Raw genomic sequence first — 21439 nt, 5'->3', positions numbered from 1 at the left:
AGATTCTGAGCATTCCCTTGGATCAGGGATAGTAAAAATGGAATTGTGCCTGGATTTTGGATCAAATTTAACAATATTTCCTGATTCTGAGCATTCCATTGGATCAGGGGTGGTAAAAATGGAATTGTGTCTTTATTTCAGATAAAGTTGAATAATATTCCCCGATTTTGATAATTCTATTGGATCAGGGGTGGCAAAAATGGAATTGTGCTTGAAATTCAAGTCAGATTAAACAATATTCCCTGATTTTGAGCATTCCCATAGATCAGGATATTAAAAATGGAATTGTGCCTGAATTTTGGATCAAATTTAACAATATTTCCTGATTCTGGGTATTCCCTTGGATCAGGGGTGGTAAAAATGGAATTGTGCCTGGATTTTGGATCAGAATTTAAAAATATTCCCTGATTTTGATAATTCCCTTGGATCAGGGGTGGTAAAAATGGAATTGTGCCTGAATTTCAGATAAAATTGAATAATATTCCCTAATTTTGATAATTCTATTGGATCAGGGGTGGCAAAAATGAAATTGTGCTTTAATTTCAAATCAGATTAAACAACATTCCCTGATTTTGAGCATTCCCATAGATCTGAATATTAAAAATGTAATTGTGCTTTAATTTTGGATCAGATTTAAAAATATTCCCTGATTTTGATAATTCCCTTGAATCAGGGGTGGTAAAAATGGAATTGTGCCTGAATTTTGGATCAAATTTAACAATATTCCCTGATTCTGAGCATTCCATTGGATCAGGAGTGGTGAAAATGGAATTGTGTCTTTATTTCAGATAAAATTGAATAATATTCCCTGATTTTGATAATTCCCTTGGATCAGGGGTGGTAAAAATGGAATTGTGCCTGAATTTCAGATAAAATTGAATAATATTCCCTGATTTTGATAATTCCCTTGGATCAGGGGTGGTAAAAATGGAATTGTGCCTGGATTTTTGATCAAATTTAACAATATTTCCTGATTCTGAGCATTCCCTTGGATAAAGGGTGGTAAAAATGGAATTGTGCTTGAATTTTGGATCAAGTTTAAAAATATTCTCTGATTCTGAGCATTCCATTGGATCAGGATATTAAAAATGGAATTGTGCCTGGATTTTGGATCAAATTTAACAATATTTCCTGATTCTGGGTATTCCATTGGATCAGGGGTGGCAAAAATGGAATTGTGCTTTAATTTTGGATCAGATTTTAAAATATTTCCTGATTTTGATAATTCTATTAGATCAGGGGTGGTAAAAATGGAATTGTGCCTGGATTTTGGATCAAATTTAAAAATATTCCCTGATTCTGAGCATTCCATTGGATCAGGAGTGGTGAAAATGGAATTGTGTCTTTATTTCAGATAAAATTGAATAATATTCCCTGATTTTGATAATTCCCTTGGATCAGGGGTGGTAAAAATGGAATTGTGCCCTGACCCAAATTATTCCATGAAACAGAGGGCAGTGCCACACAGAGAATTAAACCTGCTGATCATCCCCTTGTCTCATTTTCTTGCTTTTTTTTTTTCTTTTTTTTCTTTTCAATTTTTTTTCCCTCAGCAAGAAGATGACAGAGTGTTGAAGTTGGTCCAGAAGAAATTCTGTGCCAGTGGACCATATACAGGTAAGGGCAGGAATGTGGGCACAGAATCACAAAATATCCCCAATTTTGAAGGGATATTGTTGATTTTTTTTTTTTTGTTGTTGCTTTTTCATCCAAAAGCAGCAATTTGCCTGGATCCAGGTGGGAAATCCAAAGTTGGGCCTTTCCCATTCATGGTTTCCATATCCTGCCATGGAAAGCAGCATTTTTTTGGCTCAAAATCCCTTCAGAAATGTCAATTTTAGGGCCAGGGCTCTCTGAAAAGTTGGGAAAGCTGCTGCTGTGTGGTGGTGATGAAATAAATAAAATTTTATAAAAAAAATAAAATAAATAAAAAATGAAATAAAAATGCTGATTACAGCACTGAAGCCACTCACCTCCCGTGCTTATCTAAATTAAAATGTTTGGCTTGAAAGTTGATTTAAAGATTTTGGAGGTTTTAACTCTAAAATTGTTATTTTCCTTCAGATTTTTAACTCTAAAACTCTCACTTTTCCCCTCAGATTTTTATTTCTAAAATTGACATTTTCCCTCAGATTTTTGAGTCTAAAAACTGACATTTTTCCTCAAATTTTTATTTCCAAAACTGATATTTCAGATTTGGGCCTTTATTTCCAATTCCACTTTCAGTGCGTCAGGCTTTTACCTTCAAAAATTGACATTTCCTTCAAATTTTTGACTCTAAACCTTACATTTCCCTCTGAGTTTTTACTCTAAAATTGACATTTTCCCTCAGATTTTTATTTCTAAAATTGGTATTTCAGATTTGGGCCTTTATTTCCAAATCCATTTTCGGTGCCTCAGGCTTTTACCTCTAAAAACTGAGATTCCCCTCCGATTTTTACCTGTAAAACTGACATTTTACCTCATATTTTTCACTCTAAACCTTGTATTTCCCTCAGATTTTTCACTCTAAAATTGACTTTTTCCCTCAGATTTTTTACTCTAAAACTGATATTTCAGATTTGGGCCTTCACATTTGGGCCTTTATTTCCAGTGCCATTTTCGGTGCCTCAGGCTTTTACCTCTAAAAACTGACATTTCCCTCAGATTTTTGACTCTAAACCTGACATTTCCCTCAGATTTTTCACTCTAAAATTGATTTTTCCCTCAGGTTTTTACTTCTAAAACTGCTATTTCACATTTGGGCCTTCACATTTAGGCCTTTATTTCCAATTTCTGATGCAGAGCCTGCGGCTGGGACCCATCTGAGCTCATCTTTTTCCCATTTTTTTCCATTTTTTCCCCAATTTTCCCCATTTTATTCCTATTTTCCCTGTTTTCCAGGGGAGGATTTCCCCATGTGGATGGTGCCCATCAGTATTTGCACGAGTGAGGACCCCGGCAGTGCCAAAATTCAGATTTCAATGGACAAACCCCAGCTCTGAAACTGACATTTTCCTTGGGTTTTTTTACCTGGAAAACTGACATTTTGCCTCATATTTTTCACTTTAAAACTGACATTTCCCTCAGATTTTTCACTCTAAAATTGACTTTTCCCCTCAGATCTTTATTTCTAAAACTGATATTTCAGATTTGGGCCTTTATTTCCAATGCCATTTTCGGTGCCTCAGGCTTTTACCTCTAAAAACTGACATTTCCCTCACATTTTTGACTCTAGATCTTAAATTTCCCTCAGATGTTTTATTTTAAAATTGACTTTTCTCTCAGATTTTTACGTTTAAAACTGATATTTCAGATTTGGGCCTTCACATTTGGGCCTTTATTTCCAATTTCCGATGCCGAGCCTGTGGCTGGGACCCATCTGTGCTCATTTTTTTCCCATTTTTTTCCATTTTTTCCCCAATTTTCCCCATTTTATTCCTATTTTCCCTGTTTTCCAGGGGAGGATTTCCCCATGTGGATGGTGCCCATCAGTATTTGCACGAGTGAGGACCCCGGCAGTGCCAAAATTCAGATTTTAATGGACAAACCCGAGCTCACGGTGGTGTTGAAGGACACCAAACCCGAGCACTGGGTCAAGGTGAGTCCTGAAAATTTCATTTCTTTTTTTTTTTTTCCTCCCCATTTTTATTTCCCTTTCCCTTTGGAATTTGGGGTTTTTCCTACAATTTTTTTTGTGAATTAAGTCTGAAATTAAAGGCAGGATTTGAGTTGAGATGTGGTGGCTTTTTTAGTTATTATTATAATTATTATTGTTATTTTGAATATTGTTATTTTATTATCTCTTTACCATTATAATAATTATTGCAATTACTATATACTTTACCCCATGTATTAAATTTATTTCTTTCTAGAATATATTTATATTTAAATTCTTACCTATATATATTATATGTCTATATATTATATTATTTTTATTTATTTATTTTTATTTAATATAAAATATACTATACATTCATAATTTTAAAAAATATAATTGTATATTTATATAATAGATATCAATATATATTTTAATATCTTATAAAATTACCTATACCAATAAATGAAATGTTATTTCAATATATAAAGACAAAATAAATTCTATTTTAGCACAGATAAATCTAGAACATATTTTAGGTGTAAAATATTGTGTTTTTTGCTCCTAACTTATAAAATTAAATATATCTAATACAAATACATATTGTATAGAATGATACATAGCCATAAATGACATTTTCTATTATTACAGATAACAGTAAATGACATTTAATTTCAATATATGGACACAAAATAAATTCAGATAAATCTAGAACATATTTTAGCTAGAAATACATGTAAAATATTGTGGGTTTTACTTATAATCTTATAAAATTAAATATATATAATACAAATACATATTGTATAGAATGATACATAGCTATAAATGACATTTTCTATTATTCCGGATAGCAGTAAATGACATTTTATTTCAATATATGCACACAAAATGAACTCTATTTTAGCACAGATAAATCTAGAACATATTTGAGGTGTAAAATATTGCACTTTTTGCTCCTAACTTCTAAAATTAAATATATATAATACAAATATATATTGTATACAAAGATACATAGCTATAAATGACATTTTCTATTAATACGGATAACAGGAAATGACATTTTATTTCAATATATGGACACAAAATAAACTCTAATTTAGAACAGATAAATCTAGAACGTATTTTAGCTAGAAATACATGTAAAATATTGTGGTTTTTACTTATAATCTTATAAAATTAAATATATATTATACAAATACATTTTGTATACAACGATACATAGCTATAAATGACATTTTTTATTATTACAGATAACAGTAAATGACATTTCATTTCAATATATGGACACAAAATAAACTCTAATTTAGCACAGATAAATCTAGAACATATTTTAGGTGTAAAATATTGTGGTTTTTACTTCTATCTTATAAAATTAAATATATTTAATACAAATACATATTGTATAGAATGATACATAGCCATAAAAGACATTTTCTATTAATACGGATAACAGTAAATGACATTTAATTTCAATATATGGACACAAAATAAATTCTATTTTAGCACAGATAAATCTGGAACTTATTTTAAGTGTAAAATATTGCAATTTTGGTCCTAACTTATAAAATTAAATATATCTAATACAAATACATATTGTATACCACTATACATAGCTATAAATGACATTTTCTATTATTACGGATAACAGTAAATGACATTTTATTTCAATATATGGACACAAAATAAATTCAGATAAATCTAGAACATATTTTAGATATAAATACATGTAAAATATTGTGGGTTTTACTTATAATCTTATAAAATTAAATATATATTATACAAATACATATTGTATAGAATGATACATAGCCATAAATGACATTTTCTATTATTACGGATAGCAGTAAATGACATTTAATTTCAATATATGGACACAAAATGAACTCTATTTTAGCACAGATAAATCTAGAACATATTTGAGGTGTAAAATATTGCACTTTTTGCTCCTAACTTCTAAAATTAAATATATATAATACAAATATATATTGTATACAAAGATACATAGCTATAAATGACATTTTCTATTAATACGGATAACAGCCAATGACATTTTATTTCAATATATAATCACAAAATAAATTCTATTTTAGCACAGAACATATTTTAGGTGTAAAATATTGCATTTTTTTGCTCCTAACTTATTAAATATATCTAATACAAATACGTATTGTATAGAATGATACATAGCCATAAATGACATTTTCTGTTATTCCGGATAACAGTAAATGACATTTAATTTCAATATATGGACACAAAATAAATTCAGATAAATCTAGAACATATTTTAGCTAGAAATACATGTAAAATATTGTGGGTTTTACTTATAATCTTATAAAATTAAATATATATAATACAAATACATATTGTATAGAATGATACATAGCTATAAATGACATTTTCTATTTTTCCGGGTAGCAGTAAATGACATTTTATTTCAATATATAGACACAAAATAAACTCTAATTTAGCACAGATAAATCTAGAACATATTTTAGGTGTAAAATATTGTGGTTTTTACTTCTATCTTATAAAATCAAATATATATAATACAATGTATAGAATGATACATAGCCATAAATGACATTTTCTGTTATTCCGGATAGCAGTAACTGACATTTAATTTCAATATATAATCACAGAATGAGCAGTATTTTAGCAGAGAACAGCTGTGAGGTGTAGAATATTTATTTTTTGTGCATTTTGTGGTGCAGCTGAACGTGGGCACGGTGGGGTTTTACCGCACCCAGTACAGCCCAGCCATGCTGGAGAGCCTCATCCCGGCCATCAGGGACCTGTCCCTGCCCCCCGTGGACAGGCTGGGGCTGCAGAACGACCTCTTCTCCCTGGTGAGGAAATCTGCTGGGAATTGGGGGGGGAAATCTGCTGGGAATGGGGTGGGGATCAACTGGGAATGGGGGGAATAAACTGGGAATGGGGGGGATCAACTGGGAATGGGGGGATAAACTGGGAATGGGGGGATAAACTGGGAATGGGGGAAAATAAACTGGGAATGGGGGGGATAAACTGGGAATGGGGGGGGATAAACTGGGAATGGGGGGAAATAAACTGGGAATGGGGAAAATAAACTGGGAATGGGGGGAAATAAACTGGGAATGGGGGGGGATAAACTGGGAATGGGGGGAAATAAACTGGGAATGGGGGGGATAAACTGGGAATGGGGGGGGATAAACTGGGAATGGGGGGAAATAAACTGGGAATGGGGGGATCAACTGGGAATGGGGGGGGAAATCTGCTGGGAATGGGGGAAATCAACTGGGAATGGGGGGGGATCAACTGGGAATGGGGGGAATAAACTGGGAATGGGGGGGGAAATCAACTGGGAATGGGGGAAATCAACTGGGAATGGGGGGGGAAATAAACTGGGAATGGGGGGAAACCTGCTGGGAACGGGGGGGAAAATCTGCTGGGAATGGGGGAAAATAAACTGGGAATGGGGGGAAGTAAACTGGGAATGGGGGGATAAACTGGGAATGGGGGGGGATCAACTGGGAATGGGGGGATAAACTGGGAATTGGGGGGAAGTAAACTGGGATTGGGGGGGAAATAAACTGGGAATGGGGGAAATAAACTGGGAATGGGGGGGATCAACTGGGAATGGGGGGGATCAACTGGGAATGGGGGGGATCAACTGGGAATGGGGGGAATAAACTGGGAATGGGGTTAAAATATCCTGGGGTTGGGGGAAAATAAACTGGGAATGGGGGGAAATAAACTGGGAATGGGGGGATCAACTGGGAATGGGGGAAATAAACTGGGAATGGGGGAAAATAAACTGGGAATGGGGGAAAATAAACTGGGAATTGGGGGGATCAACTGGGAATGGGGGGATAAACTGGGAATGGGGGGATCAACTGGGAATGGGGGGGGATCAACTGGGAATGGGGGGATAAACTGGGAATGGGGGGGATCAACTGGGAATGGGGGGAAATAAACTGGGAATGGGGGGATAAACTGGGAATGGGGGAAATAAACTGGGAATGGGGGGATCAACTGGGAATGGGGGGAAATAAACTGGGAACGGGGGGGGATCAACTGGGAATGTGGGGAAATAAACTGGGAATGGGGGGAATAAACTGGGAACGGGGTGGGGGATCAACTGGGAATGGGGGAAATCAACTGGGAATGGGGGGGATAAACTGGGATTGGGGGAAATAAACTGGGATTGGGGGGGATAAACTGGGAATGGGGGGAAAATGTCCTGGGGTTGAGGGGAAATAAACTGGGGTTGGGGTTAAAATATCCTGGGATGGGGGAAAATCATCTGGGACTGGGGGGAAATGTACTGGGATTGGGGAAAAATAAACTGGGAATGGGGGGAAATAAACTGGGATTGGGGTTAAAATAACCTGGGGTTGGGGGAAATCAACTGGGATTAGGGGAAAATTGATGAGCTATTAAAAATGGGATTAATCCCTATATTTCTCTAATAATCAATACAATAACCTGATAAAATATTAAAAATGGCATCAATCCCTGTATTTCCCTAATAATCAATACGATAACCTGATAAGATGTTAAAAATGGAATTAATCCCTGTATTTCCCCAATAATCAATACAATCACCTGATGACCTATTAAAAAAATTGAATTAATCCCTGTATTTCTCTAATAATCAGTATAATAACCTGATAAACTATTTAAAAATGGGATTAATCCCTGTATTTCCCTAATAATCAATACAATCACCTAATAACCTATTAAAAAATGGCATTAATCTGTTTTTTTTTCTGCCTCCCCCAGGCCCGAGCTGGAATCATCAGCACTGTGGAAGTGCTGAAAGTGATGGAAGCTTTTGTGAACGAGCCCAACTACACAGTGTGGAGTGACCTGAGCTGCAACCTGGGCATCCTGGGGACACTCCTGTCCCACACAGATTTCCACGAGGACATCCAGGCCTTCGTCAGGGACGTCTTCTCCCCCATTGGGGAGAGGCTGGGCTGGGATCCCAAACCTGGAGAGGGTAGGGAGCTCCTCTGGGGGGTGTGGGGTGGGGGGATCAGCAGGGATTTGGGGAAAAAATGATGGGAAATTCAGTTGTGGGATCCCAAAGCTGGAGAGGGTAGGGAGCTCCTCTGGGGGGTGTGGGGTGGGGGGATCAGCAGGGATTTGGGGAAAAAATGATGGGAAATTCAGTTGTGGGGTTGGGAATCTGGAGTGTCAATAAATCAGGGATTTAGGAGCAAAATTGATGGGAAACCTGGTTATGGATTTAGGAATAAGAAAGACATCAGGAATTTGAGGGAAAAATTTATGGGAAATTCAGTTGTGGGACCCCAAAGCTGGAGTGTCAATAAATCAGGGATTTGGGGGAAAAATTGATGGGAATTGAGTTATGGGGTTGGGAATCTTTGAGGTGGGTGAATTATCAGGGATTTGGGGGATAAATTGATGGGAAATTCAGTTGTGGGACCCCAAAGCTGGAGAGGGTAGGGAGCTCCTCTGGGGGGTGTGGGGTGGGGGAATTATCAGGGATTTGGGGGGAAAAAATGATGGGAAATTCAGTTATGGGGTTGGGAATCTGGAGTGTCAATAAATCAGGGATTTGGGGGAAAAATTGATGGGAATTGAGTTATGGGGTTGGGAATCTGGAATGTCAATAAATTATAAGATATTTGGGAGCAAAATTTATGGGAAATTCAATGTGGGGTTGGGAATCTGGTGTGTCAATAAATTATCAGGGATTTGGGGGATAAATTGATGGGAAATTCAGTTATGGGGTTGGGAATCTGAAGTGTCAATAAATTATCAGGGATTTGAGGGAAAAAATGATGGGAATTGAGTTATGGGGTTGGGAATCTTGGAGGTGGGTGAATTATCAGGGATTTGGGGGATAAATTGATGGGAATTGAGTTATGGGGTTGGGAATCTGGAGTGTCAATAAATTATCAGGGATTTAGGAGCAAAATTGATGGGAAATTCAGTGTGGATTTGGGAATCTGGAGTGTCAATAAGTCAGGGATTTGAGGGAAAAATTGATGGGAAATTCAGTTATGGGGTTGGGAATCTGGGATGTCAATAAATCAGGGATTTGGGAGAAAGTGGGGAAAGGAGGGAGGAAAACAAGTCTGAAAGAGGCAAAAATCCCATTTTTCCCCCTTTTTCCTCACTCCTAGGCCACCTAGATGCCTTTTTGAGAAGTTTGGTCTTGGAAAAACTGTGAAAAATTCCCAAATAATCCCATTTTTCCCCCCTTTTTTCTCTCTCCTAGGCCACCTGGATGCCCTTTTGAGGGGCCTGGTTTTGGGCAAGCTGGGAAAAATTCCCAAATAATCTCTTTTTCCCCCTTTTTCTTACTCCTAGGCCACCTAGATGCCTTTTTGAGAAGTCTGGTTTCAAAAACACTGGGAAAATCTCCCAAATAATCCAATTTTTCCCCTTTTTTCTCACTCCTAGGCCACCTAGATGCCTTTTTGAGAAGTTTGGTCTTGGGAAAACTGTGAAAAATTCCCAAATAATCCCATTTTTTCCCCTTTTCCCTCTCTCCTAGGCCACCTGGATGCCCTTCTGAGGGGTCTGGGTTTGGGGAAACCAGGAAAAATCCCCAAATAATCCCATTTTTGGTGTTTTTTCTCACTCTTACACCCCCTAGATGCCCTTTTGAGTGGTCTAGCTTTGGAAAAACTGCAAAAAATCCCCAAATAATCCCATTTTTTCCCTTTTTTCTCTCTCCTAGGCCACCTGGATGCCCTTTTGAGGGGCCTGGTCTTGGAAAAACTGGGAAAAATTCCCAAATAATCCCATTTTTCCCTTCTTTCTCACTCCTAGGCCACCTGGATGCCCTTTTCAGGGGTCTGGTTTCAAAAACACTGGGAAAATCTCCCAAATAATCCAATTTTTTCCCTTTTTTCTCACTCCTAGGCCACCTAGATGCCTTTTTGAGAAGTTTGGTTTTGGAAAAACTGCGAAAAATCCCCAAATAATCCCATTTTTTGTGTTTTTCCTCTCTCCTAGGCCACCTGGATGCCCTCCTGAGTGGTCTGGTTTTGGGGAAGCTGGGAAAAATTCCTAAATAATCCCATTTTTTCCTCCTTTTTCTCACTCCTAGGCCACCTAGATGCCTTTTTGAGAAGTTTGGTCTTGGAAAAACTGTGAAAAATCCCCAAATAATCCCATTTTTTTGTCTTTTTTCTCACTCTTACACCCCCTAGATGCCCCTTTTGAGTGGTTTGGTCTTGGGGAAACCAGGAAAAATTCCCAAATAATCCCATTTTTCCCCCTTTTTCTCTCTCCTAGGCCACCTGGATGCCCTTTTGAGGGGCCTGGTCTTGGAAAAACTGGGAAAAATTCCCAAATAATCCCATTTTTCCCTTTTCCCTCTCTCCTAGGCCACCTGGATGCCCTCCTGAGTGGTCTGGTTTTGGGGAAGCTGGGAAAAATTCCTAAATAATCCCATTTTTTCCTCCTTTTTCTCACTCCTAGGCCACCTAGATGCCTTTTTGAGAAGTTTGGTCTTGGGAAAACTGTGAAAAATCCCCAAATAATCCAATTTTTTTCCTTTTTTCTCACTCTTACACCCCCTAGATGCCCTTTTGAGTGGTTTGGTCTTGGGGAAACCAGGAAAAATCCCCAAATAATCCCATTTTTTCCCCCCTTTTTCTCTCTCCTAGGCCACCTGGATGCCCTTTTGAGGGGCCTGGTTTTGGGCAAGCTGGGCAAGGCCGGGCACAAGGGGACGCTGGAGGAGGCTCGGCGCCGTTTCAGGGAGCACGTGGAGGGCAAACACGTCCTGTCTGCCGACCTCAGGAGCCCCGTGAGTCCTGGGGGGCCCTTTGGGGGGTCCCCAAAATCTGCCCCCACCCCCCTGGGAGGTGAATTCCCACCAGTGGGAAAAGCAGGGCTGGGATGTGAGGTTTTGCTACGGGGGAAAGTTTGGGAATTTTTATCTTTTTGTCGTCCCCCGCTGGGTTTTTTGGGGGTTTTTTTTCCCCATTTTTGGGATTTTTGGCCGAATTTTTCTTGATGTTGAGGGGAATGTGGAGGAGTTGAAGCATCTGTGAAGTGCAGAGTGAAAAGTGCTGGTGCTTCCAGATGTGGAAGGATTCCTTTTGTTGGGGAATACAAACACTTTTTTTTTCCTCCATCATGGTCAGGAAAAAAAAACCCCAAAACTTCCATAGAATGAACTGAACCAGAAATCATGATAACAGAAGAAAAAAAAAAAAAATCAGTTCATTTCCAGGCAGGAAATTCCACCCCCAGTTCCATACAAATGGGATGGTTTTCATTGTGGAATTCATTCCTGGATTTTCTCCCAGGTCTATGTGACTGTGCTGAAGCACGGGGACAGCTCCACTCTGGACACCATGCTCAAGGTGGGTGCTCCCTCTCCAAAATCTCACATTTCCCCCCCAAAAAATCCCCCTGGGCTGGGGTTTATCCACAGCCAGCTCCAAATCCTGGGCCATGCTGGGAAATTCCCTTGGCAATCTCTCCCTGCCCTGGTTGGACTTTCCATAAAATCAATTTATTCTGGGATAAGGAATCATTGGGATTTATCCACAGCCAGCTCCAATCCCAGGTCAGGATTTCTCCCTGTCCTGGTTTATATAAACTGGTGAAAATTAATTTATTCTGGAATAAGGAATCATTGGGATTTATCCACATCCAGCCCAAATCCCAGGTCAGGATTTTTCCCTGTCCTGCTTGACCATTTTATAAACCAGTGAAAATCAGTTTATTTTAAATATCATCACCAATACTTTTAATAGTAATAATTCTATCTTAATTTAACATCAGTAATTCAACATCACTAATTAAACATCACTAATTCAACATTATTAATTTAATATCACTAATTTAACATCACTAATTCAACATTATTAATTTAACATCACTAATTTAACATTATTAATTAAACATTACTAATTTAACCATTTATTCCTGGGGATGAACCCAGGAGCTGCCCTCAATCCAATTTCTCCCCGATTGGCTTTGATGAGTAATTAACAGCTCTGCCACGCCCTGGGGGCTCATTGGGGGGTGTAATTAACCGTAATTAATGAAGATTTGGGTGGAATGGGGGTCATTAATGAAGGTTTGGGTGGAATGGGGGTCATTAATGAAGGTTTGGGTGGAATGGGGGTCATTAATGAAGGTTTGGGTGGAATTGAGGTCATTAATGAAGATTTGGGTGGAATTGAGGGTCATTAATGAAGATTTGGGTGGAATGGGGGTCATTAATGAAGCTTTGGGTGGAATTGAGGTCATTAATGAATATTTGGGTGGAATTGAGGGTCATTAATGAATATCTGGGTGGAATTGAGGGTCATTAATGAAGCTTTGGGTGGAATTGAGGTCATTAATGAAGCTTTGGGTGGAATGAGGGTCATTAATGAATATTTGGGTGGAATGGGGGTCATTAATGAAGCTTTGGGTGGAATGAGGGTCATTAATGAATATTTGGGTGGAATGGGGGTCATTAATGAAGCTTTGGGTGGAATGAGGGTCATTAATGAATATTTGGGTGGAATGGGGGTCATTAATGAAGCTTTGGGTGGAATGGGGGTCATTAATGAATATTTGGGTGGAATGGGGGTCATTAATGAAGCTTTGGGTGGAATGGGGGTCATTAATGAAGCTTTGGGTGGAATTGAGGGTTATTAATGAAGCTTTGGGTGGAATTGAGGGTCATTAATGAATATTTGGGTGGAATGGGGGTCATTAATGAAGGTTTGGGTGGAATGGGGGTCATTAATGAATATTTGGGTGGAATTGAGGTCATTAATGAAGGTTTGGGTGGAATGGGGGTCATTAATGAAGCTTTGGGTGGAATTGAGGTCATTAATGAAGCTTTGGGTGGAATGGGGGTCATTAATGAATATTTGGGTGGAATGGGGGTCATTAATGAATATTTGGGTGTGCCTGCCCTGCAGCTGCACAAGCAGGCCGACATGCAGGAGGAGAAGAATCGCATCGAGCGCGTCCTGGGCGCCATCTCCCAGCCCGAGCTCATCCAGAAAGTTCTGAGCTTTGCACTTTCAGTGAGTGCCTGGGGGATCCCCCCTGGGATGGGATCTCCCCCTGGAATATCCCCCTGGGATGGGATCCCCCACCTGGAATATCCCCCCTGGGATGGGATCCCCCCCTGGAATCCCCCCCTGGGATGGGATCCCACCCTGGAATCTCCCCCTGGAATCTCCCCCTGGAATCCCCACCCTGGGATCCCCCCTGGGATGGGATCCCCCCTGGAATATCCCCCCTGGAATCCCCACCCTGGGATCCCCCCTGGGATGGGATCCCCCCTGGAATCTCCCCCTGGAATCTCCCCCTGGAATCCCCACCCTGGGATCCCCCCTGGGATGGGATCCCCCCTGGAATATCCCCCCTGGAATCCCCACCCTGGAATCCCCCCCTGGGATCCCCCCCCGGGATCCCCCCCTGGGATCCCCACCCTGGAATCCCCCCTGGGATCCCCCCGGGATGGGCACAAAGGGCAGGAATTCTCTCTCTCTCTCTCTCTCTGTGGGTGAAGGTTTGGGTCGTGTGGGCTTGGGATTGCTGGGGGAAATTCCAAATGGAGAAAAAAAGTCTGGAGTGAGATTTGGGGTCAAATGGGGAGAAATCTGAGAGATTTGGGTCCAAATTCAGAAAAATCTGAGAGATTTGGGTTCAAATGGAGAGAAATCTGAGATATTTGGGTTCAAAATTCAGAAAAATTTGGCTGAGATGGTTCCAAATTCAGAAAAATCTGAGAGATTTGGTTCCAAACCAACAAAACTCTGAGTGGGCTGGATCTAAATCAATAAAAATCTGAACAACTTGGTTCCAAACGAAGCAAAATGAGATTTTTTTTTTTTTTTTTTTTTTTTTTTTTTGGTGAGTGTAACCTTAAGAATAACTCAGGGCTTTACTTTTCATCCAATCTTTGAGTTGTACATTAAATTTCTGTGTTAAAAAAAAAAAAACAACAAACAAACAAAAAAAAATCACTTTAAATGTGTAAAAATACCTAAAACCTAAAGGCAGAGGTGCTGGAATTGTTGGGAAAATGTGGAATTTTGGTGAAATTTCCCTCCCCAGGAAGAGGTACGTCCCCAGGACACGGTGTCAGTGATTGGAGGAGTGGCTGGAGGCAGCAAACAGGGCAGGAAAGCTGCTTGGAAATTCGTAAGGGACAACTGGGAGGAGCTTTATAATCGATACCAAGGTGGATTTTTAATATCCAGATTAATAAAGGTAATAAAGGGAAAAAGCCCTTCCCTCACACCTGGGGCTGGGAATGTTTCATTTCACCTTTAATGTTGTTTTTTTTTTATTTTTTTTTTGGTTTTTTGTTTCCTCCTCCCCTTTCAGCTCACAGTGGATGGATTTGCAAATGATAAAATGGCTGCAGAAGTGAAGGTAAGAGGCTTTAATTAAAGAATTTATTAATTAGTCACTGATAAACTTGGGCTGGAGGAGTCAAATCCTGGTGGGTTTTGTTGTTCTGTCCCCCAAAACTCTTTCATTTATTGAAATGCCTTAAAATCAGCGTTTTGGAAGTTAATTTGGAATTTCCTCCCGATTTCTGCTTCTTTCATTTCAACTTTGATAAAACCCAGCAGAGTTTGGCAGCAGCTTTGAGCCTCCCCCCACCAAAAAAAAAAAAAACCTTAAATATTGAGAATTATTCCAAATTCCATCATTGGTAGAGCCTGAGTGCTGGCTCCATTGTTTTTTCTTTCCCCACATTTTTCCAAGAACATTCTGGAAGAAGAAACTTTAAAATCGGGCTGTTAATTAGTTAATTAGTTCATTTGTGAGGAAAACACTCGGGAGGAATTGTTATCCCAAAATTCAGCTGAGCCCTGAGATGGCTCTGTCCTTTTTTATCATTTTCTGATTTCTATGAAAGATTTCATGGCAGGAATGATTTTCCAGAGAAATGTCACAGACTCCCCACCCCTGGAAGTGTTTCCCCATTCCTGCAGGAGTTTTCCTCATCCTTGCAAGATTTTCCCCATTTTTTTCAGGCATTTCCCATCCCTGCAATTCTTTCTCCATCCCTGGAATTCATTTCCCATCTCTTCAGGAATTCCCCATCCCTGCAGGAGTTTCTCCATCCCTGGAATTCTTTTCCCATCCCTCCTGCAGGACTTTTCCCATCCCTCCAGGAGCTTCCCCATCCTGTTTTCTCCATTCTTGGAATTCTTCTTCCATCCCTTCAGGAATCCCCCGTCCCTGCAGGAGTTTCCTCATCCTTGGAATTCTTTCCCAATCCCTTCAGGTGTTTCCCATCCCTGCAGGCATTTCCCATCCTTGCAGGAGTTTCCCCATCCCTGGAATTCTTTCCCCATCCCTCCTACAGGACTTTTTCCATCCCTACAGGAGTTTCCCCATCCTGTTTTCTCCATCCTTGGAATTCTTTCCCCTTCCCTTCAGGAATTTCCCCATCCCTGGAATTCTTTTCCCATCCCTTCAGGCATTTCCCATCTCTCCTGCAGGACTTTCCCCATCCCTTCAGGAATTCCCCATCCCTGCAGGAGTTTCCTCATCCTTGGAATTCTTTCCCAATCCCTTCAAGTGTTTCCCATCCTGCAGGAATTTCCCCATCCCTGCAGGAGTTTCCCCATGCTTGGAAAATTTTTCCCATCCCTCCAGGAATTCCCCATCCCTGCAGGAATTTCCCCATCCCTGAAATACTTTCCCAATCCCTGCAGGCATTTCCCATCCTTGCAGGAGTTTCTCCATCCTTGGAATTCTTTTCCCATCTCTTCAGGAATTTCCCATCCCTGCAGGTGTTTCCCATCCTTCAGTTCCTTCCCCATCTCTGGAATTCTTTCCCCATCCCTTCAGGAATTCCCCGTCTCTGCAGGAGTTTCCCCACCCCTGGAATTCTTTCTCCACCCCTGGAATTCTTTCCCCACCCCTGGAATTCCTTCCCCAGCCCGGCCTGCCCGTGGCTCTGACAGAGCTTTGGGATCCAGCTCGGGCTCGTTTTCACTTTCCCGGATCCCAAGGGATCCCAGGGGATGTGACCCAGGGGATCCCACCCAGGGGACGTCACCCAGGGGACGTCACCCAGGGGATGTGACCCAGGGGATGTGACCCAGGGGATCCCAGGGGATGTGACCCAGGGGATGTGACCCAGGGGATGTCACCCAGGGGATGTCACCCAGGGGATGTCACCCAGGGGATCCCAGGGGATGTGACCCAGGGGATGTCACCCAGGGGTGCCTTGGGGAGCGGGAGCAGAGGCTGCACACGGAGTTAAGGGAATAAGATGGAGTTTGATTTATTGAGGGGCCTGCAAAGCCCCAGCCCAGCAATGTCACCTGCCCGGGTGGCTCCAGGATGGGAGCAGAGGAGGGGTTTGGTCCCCAAATGTCACATTTTTATGGGTTTGGGTTCATTTACATGAACCCACCCTCCCCATTCCACGCAGTTTGTGCTCGGGGCCTGAAATTTGGGGGAAATGTCCCTTGAGTTCTGAGCTGGAACAGGGCTGTCAGTTTTGATGTCACCACCCCCGCACCTCACACAAGCACCCGCGAGGAGAATAAACCTCCAAAGCGGGGCGTCACCGACCGTCACCGTGTCCGTGTGTCCCGTGTCCGTGTGTCCGTGTGTCCCGTGTCCGTGTGTCCGTGTGTCCGTGTGTCCCGTGTCCGTGTGTCCGTGTGTCCGTGTGTCCCGTGTGTCCCGTGTCCGTGTGTCCCGTGTCCGTGTGTCCGTGTGTCCGTGTGTCCCGTGTCCGTGTGTCCGTGTGTCCCGTGTCCGTGTGTCCGTGTGTCCCGTGTCCGTGTGTCCGTGTGTCCCGTGTCCGTGTGTCCCGTGTCCCGTGTCCGTGTGTCCGTGTGTCCGTGTGTCCCGTGTCCGTGTGTCCGTGTGTCCGTGTGTCCCGTGTCCGTGTGTCCCGTGTCCGTGTGTCCCGTGTCCGTGTGTCCGTGTGTCCGTGTGTCCGTGTCCGTGTGTCCCGTGTCCGTGTGTCCCGTGTCCGTGTGTCCGTGTGTCCCGTGTCCGTGTGTCCGTGTCCGTGTGTCCGTGTGTCCGTGTGTCCGTGTGTCCGTGTCCGTGTGTCCGTGTGTCCGTGTGTCCCGTGTCCGTGTCCGTGTGTCCGTGTGTCCGTGTGTCCGTGTGTCCGTGTGTCCCGTGTCCGTGTCCGTGTGTCCGTGTGTCCCTGTGTCCGTGTGTCCGTGTGTCCGTGTCCGTGTGTCCCGTGTCCGTGTGTCCGTGTGTCCCGTGTCCGTGTGTCCCGTGTCCGTGTGTCCCGTGTCCGTGTGTCCCGTGTCCGTGTGTCCGTGTGTCCCGTGTCCGTGTGTCCGTGTGTCCGTGTGTCCGTGTGTCCCGTGTCCGTGTGTCCCGTGTCCGTGTGTCCGTGTGTCCCGTGTCCGTGTGTCCGTGTGTCCGTGTGTCCGTGTGTCCCGTGTCCGTGTGTCCGTGTGTCCGTGTGTCCGTGTGTCCCGTGTCCGTGTGTCCGTGTGTCCGTGTGTCCGTGTGTCCGTGTGTCCCGTGTCCGTGTGTCCGTGTGTCCGTGTGTCCGTGTGTCCCGTGTCCGTGTGTCCCGTGTCCCGTGTCCGTGTGTCCGTGTGTCCGTGTGTCCGTGTGTCCCGTGTCCGTGTGTCCCGTGTCCGTGTGTCCGTGTGTCCGTGTGTCCGTGTGTCCCGTGTCCGTGTGTCCCGTGTCCCGTGTCCGTGTGTCCGTGTGTCCGCAGGCGTTTTTCGATGCTCACCCGGCGCCGTCCGCGGAGCGCACGGTCCAGCAGTGCTGTGAGAACATCGCGCTCAATGCGGCCTGGCTGCGCCGCGACTCCGACAGCATCGAGCACTTCCTGCGCCAGCGCCGCGGCCCCCAGTGAGACCCCGAGACCCCCGGAGACCCCGAGAGACCCCCCCGAGCCTGGAGGAGACCCCCGGGCCTGAGAGGAGACCCCCAAGAGACCCCCGGGAACCCCCCCGAGCCCGGAGGAGACCCCCGGAGACCCCCCCGGGCTGGAGGAGAGACCCCCCGAGAGCCCCCCCCGGGCTGGAGGAGACCCCGGGAGCCCCCCAGGAACCCCCCCAGGGACCCCCCCGGGCCTGGAGGAGCCCCCCGGACTGACCCCGAGCTCTGGGGCTGCACCTGGGGCTGAATTCCCCACCTGCCTTTGGGTTTTTCTTTCGTTTTTTGGGTTTTTTTTTCTCTTTTTTTTTTTTGTTTTCCCCTCCGTTTTTTTTTTTTTGTTTTTTTTCCCCACTTTTTTTTGGTTTTTTTCTTTGTTTTTTTCCCTTCATTTTTTCCCTTCGTGTTTTGTTTTATTCCTTCATTTTTGGTTTTTTTTCCTCTCGTTTTTTTGGTTTTTTCCCTTTCGTTTTTGTTTTTTCCCTTCGCTTTTTTAAATTTTTTTTCCCTTCGTTTTTCCCCTCAGTTTTCTGTTTTTTCCCTTCATTTTTTGTTCTTTTTCTTTCGTTTCTTGTTTTTTTCCTTTGTTTGTTGTTTTTTTCCCCTTCATTTTTTGTTTATTCCCTCTTCCTTATCTTGTTTTTTCCCCCTTTTTTTGTTTTTTTAATTTCCCCCTTATTTGTTGTTGTTTTTCCCTTTTTTCTGGTTTTTCCCCTTTTTTTTGTTCTTTTTTTCCCCCCTTTTTTGGTTGGTTTTTCCCCCATTTTTTGGTTTTCTCCCTTCGTTTTTTGTTTATTTCATCTTCTTTTTGTTGTTTTTTCCCCCTTTTTTTGTTTTTTATTTCCCTTTTTTGGTTGGTTTTTCCCCTTTTTTGTTGTTTATTCCCCTTTTTTTGTTTATTCCCCTTTTTTGTTTTTCCCCTTTTCTGTTGATTTTTTTTCCCTTTTTTTGTTCTTTTTTTCCCTTTTTTTTTTTTATTTTTTTATTTTTTTTTTTAATTTTTTGGGTTTTTTTGTTTATTTCTTCCTTTCCTCCTCCTCCTCCTGCTCCTCCTCCAGCCCATGGGGATTGGACGTGAATGTGGAGTTTATTCAGTTCCTGCTCACACTCCAAGAATTCGGGAAAATTCTGTTCAGAATAAACAACAACAACAACAAAAAAAAAAATTTATCAGCGATTCTACAGAAAGAGAGAGAGAGAGAGAGAAAAAAAAAATACAAAAATACAAAAAAAAAAAAAAACAGAGAGAAAAGAATCTGTAAATATGATAGTAATAAAATAGAGCATAACAAAACTGTGAAACTTCCTCAAGCCTTGTCAGTGCTTAAAATATTTAACTCCCCTCCCCTCTCCTGACACTTTTATCGAGAGTTTTTCTGGGTTTTTTTTACATTTTTTTCCCCCCCAAAAAAAAGCAGAGGGAAGCAGGGGTTTGGAGGTGAGTGAGGCAGCAGTGGGGCCCCAGCCAGGTGTGGAATTATTTTGGTTTTTGGGGAGATGTCCCTGAACCCCCTCCCCACCCCGAAGGATTGTGGGGTTCCCCATTTTTTTTTTCCTTTTGTGTTACCTCTCAGCAAAAAAAAAAAAAAAAAAAAAATTAAAAAATTTTAAAAAAATCTAAAAAAAAATTTAAATCCCACCCAAAAAAAACCCAAACAAAACCCCACCAAAAAAAACCCCAACAACAAAAAAAACCAAAAAAACCCCCAAAAACCCCACAATACACCCAAAAAAAAAAATAAAATCCCCAAACGCCCCCCGTTGTGTTTTGGGGGTTTGGGGTTCCCCCTCCCCTCGGGGTAGGGAAGGAAAATTCGAGATTTTTGCAGTTTTGGGTTCATTCCCCTCCTGCCCCTGGTGCTGCTGCCCTGCCCCCCCTCTGCACAGCATCCCCCCCCTTCCTCCCTGATTTCCATGGAAAAATTGGGATTCAGGAGCCTTAAATCAGGGCTGGAGATGATGATGATGATGATGATGATGATGATGATGATGATGATGAAGCTCTGCCATCATCCCCTCCCAGCGTGGTCCTATTAACCAGCCACCCTTTCATACACAAAGGTTGGATTTACAGCTTTTTTTTTTTTTTTAATTTGTTTTTTCCTCCCTTTTTTTTCCCTTATTTTAACAGGGATTCGTATTTGGTGTGGCTTAACTGTTAATTTTAATTTTAATTTTTTTTTTTTTTTTTCGGGAGGTCATCAAGATTTAACTTGTCAGATTGCTTTCCCCCTTGAAGCATTTTTGTGCTATTGTTTAAAAAAAAAAAAAAAAAGGATTACCAAAAAAAAAAAAAAAAATCCACAAAAAAAAAAAAGAAAAAAACACAACAAAAAAAAGTACAAAATAAACAAACAAACAAAAAAAGATTTAAAACAGTTGGCGTTAATAAAAATGTCAATGTGAAATTCACGTCCTCACCTTGTGTTCTGTTTGAAGGCTGGAAGGACCCAAAATTGGGTTTTATTCAGAGCCCAAAAGGACCCAAATCTGGGTTTAATTCAGAGCCCAAAAGGACCCAAAATTTGGTTTATGTGGAGCCTTAAAAGACCCAAAGCTGGGTTTAATTTGGAGGCTGAAAAGATCCAAAGCTGGGTTTATTTCAAGCCTGAAAGGACCCAAAACTGAGTTTGTTTGGAGGCTTAAGGGACCCAAATCTGGGTTTAGTTTGAGCCTGAAAGGACCCAAAATTTGGTTTATTTAAAAGCTGAAAGGACCCAAATCTGGGTTTATTTAAAAGCTGAAAGGACCCAAATCTGGGTTTATTTAAAAGCTGAAAGGACCCAAATCTGGGTTTATTTGGAAGCTGAAAGGACCCAAATCTGGGGTTTTTTTGGAAGCTGAAAGGACCCGAATTTGGGTTTGTTTTTAGGCTGAAAGGACCCGAATTTGGGTTTATTTAAAAGCTGAAAGGACCCGAATTTGGGTTTGTTTTTAGGCTGAAAGGACCCGAATTTGGGTTTATTTAAAAGCTGAAAGGACCCAAATCTGGGTTTATTTGGAGGCTGAAAGGACCCAAATCTGGGTTTATTTGGAGGCTGA

At 41.9% G+C, this 21439-nt stretch overlaps 1 protein-coding gene across 1 annotated transcript in view; it reads left to right on the top strand.

Moving 5' to 3' along the window:
* NPEPPS (aminopeptidase puromycin sensitive) overlaps positions 1 to 20805 on the top strand; it is a 59374-nt gene extending 38569 nt beyond the window's left edge. The window contains exons 14-23 of the mRNA XM_088179422.1: positions 1554 to 1617; positions 3441 to 3580; positions 6289 to 6423; positions 8339 to 8558; positions 11206 to 11348; positions 11854 to 11910; positions 13471 to 13578; positions 14618 to 14773; positions 14891 to 14938; positions 18231 to 20805. Coding sequence (XP_088035548.1) covers positions 1554 to 1617; positions 3441 to 3580; positions 6289 to 6423; positions 8339 to 8558; positions 11206 to 11348; positions 11854 to 11910; positions 13471 to 13578; positions 14618 to 14773; positions 14891 to 14938; positions 18231 to 18374 — 1215 coding nt within the window. The 3' untranslated portion in view covers positions 18375 to 20805. The remainder of the gene's footprint in view (positions 1 to 1553; positions 1618 to 3440; positions 3581 to 6288; positions 6424 to 8338; positions 8559 to 11205; positions 11349 to 11853; positions 11911 to 13470; positions 13579 to 14617; positions 14774 to 14890; positions 14939 to 18230) is intronic.
* Positions 20806 to 21439: the final 634 nt, after the last annotated feature.

This window comes from Sturnus vulgaris, chromosome 27 (assembly GCF_052056855.1).
Source record: "Sturnus vulgaris isolate bStuVul1 chromosome 27, bStuVul1.hap1, whole genome shotgun sequence".
Taxonomy (NCBI): Eukaryota; Metazoa; Chordata; class Aves; order Passeriformes; family Sturnidae; genus Sturnus; species Sturnus vulgaris.
The sequence above is the reverse complement of the archived record's forward strand: the minus strand, read 5'-3'. Positions and strand labels throughout refer to the sequence as shown.